General features: G+C 42.6%; 1 protein-coding gene across 5 annotated transcripts in view; it reads right to left on the bottom strand.

The window, feature by feature from the left end:
• Positions 1-7,246, bottom strand: part of chd3 (chromodomain helicase DNA binding protein 3) — a 44,275-nt gene continuing 37,029 nt past the window's right edge. For 3 of the 5 annotated variants that reach the window (XM_061237067.1, XM_061237068.1, XM_061237069.1), the window contains exon 40: positions 3,685-7,038. In XM_061237067.1, coding sequence (XP_061093051.1) covers positions 6,833-7,038 — 206 coding nt within the window. In that variant the 3' untranslated portion in view covers positions 3,685-6,832. Of the gene's footprint in view, positions 3,528-3,684; positions 7,039-7,246 lie in introns of those variants that run through there. The other 2 variants (XM_061237070.1, XM_061237074.1) reach the window with 1 other exon arrangement.

Genomic DNA, 7,246 nt, shown 5'->3' with positions numbered 1-7,246 from the left:
TTCTTTTCTGTTTAATTTAATTTTATTACAAACAGGGATGCATTATTGACAGGTTCCACTCCGCACCCACACATACTCAACCACAACAAGGTCACTGATTGTTGCGCACCACAACTCGCACAGTGACAGATGAAGAAATAAAAAGAAACAAAACTGGGAAACCAAACAAGAGATTGAGAGACAAAGGAAGAAAGTGCTCGACCTTGCAAGCATTTTAGTTTAGTTTTTTAAACCTTGTCCTATAGGCTACTTGGTCAAATGCATTCAGACTCATAACTTGAAACAACAGTGTGTGCATCGCCTGGGGGAAGGAACTGATTAATGCTCCTCTCAATTTCACTCTAGGGAGTACAAAAATTTTAATTTGAGACCTGGTGGAGACAAGGGAAGAGGTACACTACATTATGGCCAGAATTGTTACAATCAGTGTACTGTATTTAGTAACAATAATGTACATGTATTTCTATGCAGAACATTCATCTGAACCAGTTGCTCCTCCATGTTTCAAGTGAAGAGAGAATTCAGTTGACTACAGGATGAAGTTAATATTTAATTCTGTGACAATGCATCAATGTTATAAGTGAATGATCTAGAAATGTTATTTGCAAGCCCCCAAATCTTGACAGCAAGCCAGAGAAAGATTTTTATATTTTTTTGTATTTCATACATTTCTGAAGTTACAGCAACCTCTTCGTTCATTCGGATATAAATTACAAGATATCTGGTCCATAGACACACTGTGCACCAGACATACCTTTATTAATCATTAAATTTTTGGTTTTGGTAGAAGCTTTTGCAATAATAACGTCAAGGTCAACAACAGCAACAACAATAATAATTAGCAAAAACACAAAACACAATAACCGCAGTTTAAATATGCAGAGAATATCACAGAATTCGTAAAAACAAGAATGAAAGTAAAGAGGCTAACCAATCAGGGAGTGATAGAGGCTGAAGAGTGGAATTGGAGCCATTAGAGAAAGAGGAGATGAAGGAGGGATAGGGAAACCATAATACTGTATTTTTGTCTTTTAAAGAACATACTCTTAATCTCAAATAAATCATTCGGTACAGAGGTCCAGCGTTTTAGACCAATGCCACAACTTTGACCCAGCCTCCAATCTGTAGGCCAAGATTAACAATGCTCTCCTGGGATACCCTAAATACACAGAAAAACACTACTTCCTCAAAATCAGCCCCAGCTTAAAATTGTCTTCATGTTACAAAATGGAAATCAAGAAGGGCAGCAATACAAGGAGGCTGTCTCTTGAGAACTGAGGTCTGGTGGAACCACTGAGAGGTAACGTGGAAAGCATTACCACATGTTGTGACAATTACATGTAGCACTCATAATCATAAATCATAATGTTATCCATGCTTATTATTAGCATATAAACAGGAGCTTTATGGATGTTGTTAGCAAACTGTCTAATTCAGACCACAAATAACCCCTCTACAATAGAACCTCTGATTTTTTGAAAACCATTTTATGAGACAATATGAAAACAACTCAATTAATGAACAAGTTCTGAAAGCTTATATATCCACCATACACTTTGGAGCAGCTACAACCAATCTCAGTATCATGACTGCATTTTTAAAAATAGAAACCAACTATTTCTTCTGCCTACTTCGAAACAAGAAAAAATGCAATACAAGGCGACCACTTCCTAACATGAAGCAATGGCTAATACCATCATGCTTACATAGTGCATTTTATTTTAAAAATAGTTATGGTATGTTTTTATCAAGTGGAGGAAATCATTTTCTTAGGCAGTAATATTTACTATTTTATTAACACCCTTTTGGAACCTTATAAAAAGCAGCAATTCAGATTTTCTGTGTACAGTTCTTACTCCTCAATTATTTTCAGCATACTGACCACCGGTTCAACCATGAGACATTGAGACCCTAGGTACCTAAGCCAATGATAATGGCTTCACGGACATTGAGATTTAAGGTCCACTGCCACTGGACCATGTCCAAACCTACAGTACATTCCTGCATGAAATCGAAATGCGATTAAATGGGATGAATAATTACGGTGGGCAAAGCTTTTTTTTTTTTTTCTTCCTTCGGATAGATGATACATCATGAGCATCATGCTGCAGGATGAATGGTGGGGTGGCAGTAATAGTAAGTGCAGATGTGTACACAATCACATGTAGCCTCACGGCATGTAGCTGGGGTAGGAGAGTCACAGGGTCTGACTGGTGACCCCTCTGAGCTGACTGGTGCCACAGGCACTTAAGAGAGACAAGAATAGAGCAAGCGAGTGGGACAAGTGGAAGGAATGGAAAGAGGAAGGGATAAACATGAGACGGTATGGACCGCGGTTGCTCTCATGTGCATATGTGTGTGTGTGTGTGTGTGTGTGTGTGTGTGTGTGTGTGTGTGCGTGTGCACATTGATAGTGGGCTTATCCCCAGTTGAGTTAGTGAACGGCCTGGAGAGGATTTTTATGTGTTGTGGAGCTTGTGTTTTTGGTGAAATCATAGGGTATACATTTGTGTGCAGTTTATGGAGAGAGTGTGATTATGGGAGTGCAGAAACTGCTTGTTGTTCATGGAGTGCACATGTTGATGGTGACAGTGTGAGTGCAAGTCCAGAGGAGCTGAGATTACTCCAGTCATTGTGGAGGATCCCTGGATAGAATGATACATACTACTGACATGATCACTTTATCTGGACATTATTCTAGTCAGTGTTGCCAAATGTATTTCTTCTCACATACAATGAACCGTTTCTGTAGGAGTGTTTGACGTCACTGATGTGACACTAGTTCAACACACTGACCTCTAAAGGTTGACTGACCCGCAGTAAATGAATGGCAGATACTAGCATATTTGTGAATGCAGAAGGGCTGTGCAGCTCTAGGTCTTCGGTCATGTTAACACATTCGTCATTAAACACACGGTCATTATAATGGGATTCCATTGTACCTGTGTCTAACCTTCTACCTCTAGCTGCAAAGCCCCACAGGCAGAGAGTGCATGCGTGTGCACGTTTATGTGTGTGTAATTGTGTGTGTGTGCATGTGGGTGTGTGTGTGTGTGTGTGTGTAAGTGTATGTGTGTGTGTGCGTGTGTGTGTGTGCACATGGGGGGGGGGGGGGGGATGTGTTTGTGTGTGTGTGTTCATGTGTGTGCAGTTTGTGTGTGTGTGCACATGGGTGTGTGTGTGTGTGTGTGTGTAAGTGTACGTGTGTGTGTGTGTGTGTGTGTGTAAGTGTATGCGTGTGTGTGTATGTGTGTGTGCACGGGTGTGTGTAAGTGTATGTGTGTGTGTGTGTGTGTAAGTGTATGCGTGTGTGTGTGTGTGTGCACGGGTGTGTGCACGCGCACACAGACACACACCCGTGCGTGCGCGCGTGTGCACATGCGTGGGTGTTTGTGGGTCTAGCAGCCAGTACGGCAGCTGAGTTCAGTCGTCGATGCAGATCACCTCTCCACTGCGCTGCTCTCTCCGACCCAGTAGCAGCTCTCCCTCTCTCTCCTTCTTCAGAGACATGGCGGGCCCATTCAGCACTGCGGAAGAGAGGAGAGGGGCCAAAACAGGGGGTTTAGTTTGAAAAGGAAAAGGACGGAAACATGATTTGTGAGATACGGCCCCACATAAGATGGAGTCGGGTAGGAAAACCGAATAACAACCACGGACGACACACTAATAACAAAAAGGCATTCCTCAGATCGCAACTGTGACAACCTTTTAATGAGTGAGCTTACATATACATTCAAAATATCATATACAGTACTACAATAAAAAACAATGTAAAAATCCCTAAAGTTTGTCATATGTTGTCTGGGTTGTATTAAAAACAATAGAGGATAGGGGAGAGGTCTCCTACACTGCTATACACACACACATACATGCACAGCATGGATCCATTGGGCAGAAAGATTAGGAATGTTTGATAAGGTGTGGGAAGTGGCCCAGCATGGTCACCACACATTCTCAGACCCAAAATAACAGGTTCATTTAAGTTTGAATTGGTTCATCACCCTATTTTCCCATTCCACATCTTCCCCCTCAAGCTACCCTACATTCCCCTAAACATTCTACACCTTCCCTTCCGTATTTTAATTGTAGTGATTTAGGATTACCGATCTGGCGGATAATCCTTAGTCACTAGAATGGGTATCTAGGCCTTTTCTTTGTTTGCACTCATTACATGTCACTCTGGATAAGATACCTAAATGCCTAAAATGTAAATGTAAAAGTTAGAAAGTGAACACTTGCACAGAGACAAAAACTGTGGGATTGCAGTACTTCAGGAGCAGAAACGAAAAGCTTTAGGGTTTGTGGCGTGTACCATTGAAGATAAAGAACAGAGTGCATTACCATCAGACACACGGCTGTGATAATGCCCAGTTCCACAGCTTAATAAAATTAGTCCATGGAACTGGGAGAACATACATCATTCGCAGTGGGCCTTGGGTCTGCTTCAGGAGAGACAGACACACAGAGCTGAATCCAAAGATCTACATAGTACAATGCACCACATCCATAAAATAGTGAGAGAAACAGGTGGACTCCATTACGGTGCACAGATCCTATCCAGTACAGGTAAGTTCAGAGGACAGACCTGTCCATTAATGCAGTGTTTTCCTTTCTGTTTCAAATTATTTTCAAGAATTTGGTACAATGTAGCTTGTTGTTTTTTTTTCTTTTTTCTGTTCTTTTCTATGCAATCTCTTGGGTTTCAAGCTTACGTAACAGCAGAAAGAAATGTGGTTTGAGCTGTGTTTGATGAAAGAAAAAGAAACAGGCTGCTCATTCAGTACATTAGAAAAATTCAGTATTCCCCTGCTAGAATTTCTAATCATAATCATAGGGACTGCAATATTGAGACAAATGCACATTCTGTGCTGGAGGATTGCACCGCATTCCTCCAGGACGGGCACACTGCAGACAGAGGAGAGCATTGAACAGAAGAGTCACTACTGTGTAAAGAAGTGGACCTCCTTTACTCCCACAGTCTGCAATGGCATGGTCAGGATTTAGACACGACACATCAGTGCAATATGAAGGGTCTCAGTTGACACCTACTTTTTAAAATATAGCTCAATGTGTATTACTGATTTGTTGAAGATGGCAATCAGTAAAACGGCATTGCTTATTTGCTTTCCCTTAGTGCAAACACGTTAGAGCAGCACATTTCTTTCACACAGGACCAATACTGCAAATAATTGCCAAGTTGCTAAATTCCCTCCACTGAAATGTTATCAGCTAAACCAAAATTCTAAGTAATCAGCTACAATGAAAACCAGCACACAAATGATTCCTCCCTGGAGCAGGGTTGGGAAACACAACAATGTGTTCAGAATACTGATAAAGTGCAGTTCAGATTCTTACAGTCTATAAGCCAAGAGTGACTAAGGACACAGCCTTTACATTCTGACTGTATATTAAAAAAACAACTGCCTGGAATGTAATGGAAAATTTTTTGTGTTTATATTTAAAAAACCTGTTCTTCTTCAGGTTATTTTACAAATATAAACATAAATAGATATAAGTATTCCCCATGTCTTCAGAGGAAAGCTTTGTTTTGGCCAGCCAAATCATAGAATCTGATCAGAGACCCCCCCCCCCCCCCCATCGCCAACATGCATACACACATAAACTCTCTGAGCTTCAAAGGGTTAGCTTTAGCCTGATCCACACTGAGTTTCTTTGGGGGGGGGGGGGGGGGGGGGGGTGTAAGAGTGATTACACTCGCAACATATTTGATCCTGCTTACCCCTGACTGGAAACACACCAAGGAATTTGGTCTAACAGGTCATGCAACACTTCAGAAAAAAAGTAAAACATTTGCAAAAAACAATCTTCCCATTTCTCATTATCTTTGCAGTGATGCATTAACCCCTCCCAAACAGTAGCCCACTAGAATGAAGATAATTGTACATTTTAAGTCTACAGCATTGTATGTGTCTCATCCAGATATCCACACAAATCACACTTCTCCATCCACAGACGGGTCGAGCATGGAAAAACGCTTGCAGTGTCTCAAGCCAGCCTTGTCTCTGCACATGTCTTTATGCTTCTTGTTCTCCTGCCCATGGAAGGTTTTCACTCTCTCCAGGCGCTCAGCCATATGGAAGTGACACGGGTTGTCCAGGAACTCATTCTCACAGAAAAGCAAGGAGATTTTTTCCCCCTTTGAGTAGTCGGTTTAGGACATTCTTCAATGGAGGTATTAGAACCCACAAGGTCAGATCATCCACCTTTGGATCATTGAGCCTTTGCAATAGGTCAAGTGAAGGGAAAAATACTTCAATTCTGCCAAGTCATTGAAGGCCTGCTGATCTGCGCGAGTGAGAGAGGGAGGAGGGAGGTCAGGCCTGACAAATGATTCAGAACGGCGAAGGAGATTTCACAACCGTGAAGGAGAGGGGAGATGAAATGTACTGTTTCCTGAGGTGGTATTGTGAGAGAGAAAAAGGCGTCAGCATAGATGCATCCAAACTCCTCCTTTCTCCACCATTATACCTGGATAATGTTCAGCCTTATCCCCCTCTTTTTAAGCCTCGTTTGTTCTCTACATGTCCGTACTCCACTTCTCATTTCATAATTTCCCTCGCACTCTCTATTGAGCCTGCCATCTCTGTTATGTTTCTCACAGGTATTTGGTTGTTTCTTTCTCCCTTTTGCTGTCACACTCTCCCTCTGTCATGTTTCAGGATGTTTTTTCTTCTATTTCAGACTAGATGGTGATGTCTGTCCCCCTTTTTAACCCCACTCCTGCTGCTTGGTGTGTGCTCTTTGTCCTCAGAGATTGCGGTTTGTCCTCAGTTTGGGTTTTTGGGCCACCCCTTCTCTCTGACACCGGTTTTCAGGGCTTTTTTGGCCGGCCATTGCGAGGCAGGTTTTCCACTGTATTGCTGAGGCGGTACTTTACAATGATGCTGTGCACAGTGGACTTGGGCATCCGCAGCTCTTGCCCGATGGCGCCCTCCGACTTTCCGTCCTTCCACAGGTCCACCACACGTTGGCGCTGCAGGATATCGTGCTCCTTGGTCTTCAGGCAGGAGCCGGCTTCTGTGGGGCAAACAAGTGGCACACTGTAGACACTGGAGGAGGGAGCAGGCGCATGGCGGCAACAAACCGTCAACATTTTGTAGCATTCAGCAGCATTTAGCAACAACAGCACAATTGTTGGGTGGAGTGGGGGAGGTCAGTTGGCAGAGCAGTCTTTATAAGGTTCGTTGTGAAAAACATTAAACCAGGAGATCTGGTGCTCCACTTC

The sequence above is a fragment of the Conger conger genome, chromosome 3 (assembly GCF_963514075.1).
Source record: "Conger conger chromosome 3, fConCon1.1, whole genome shotgun sequence".
NCBI classification, from domain to species: domain Eukaryota; kingdom Metazoa; phylum Chordata; class Actinopteri; order Anguilliformes; family Congridae; genus Conger; species Conger conger.
This window is presented reverse-complemented; position numbering and strand designations above follow the sequence as displayed.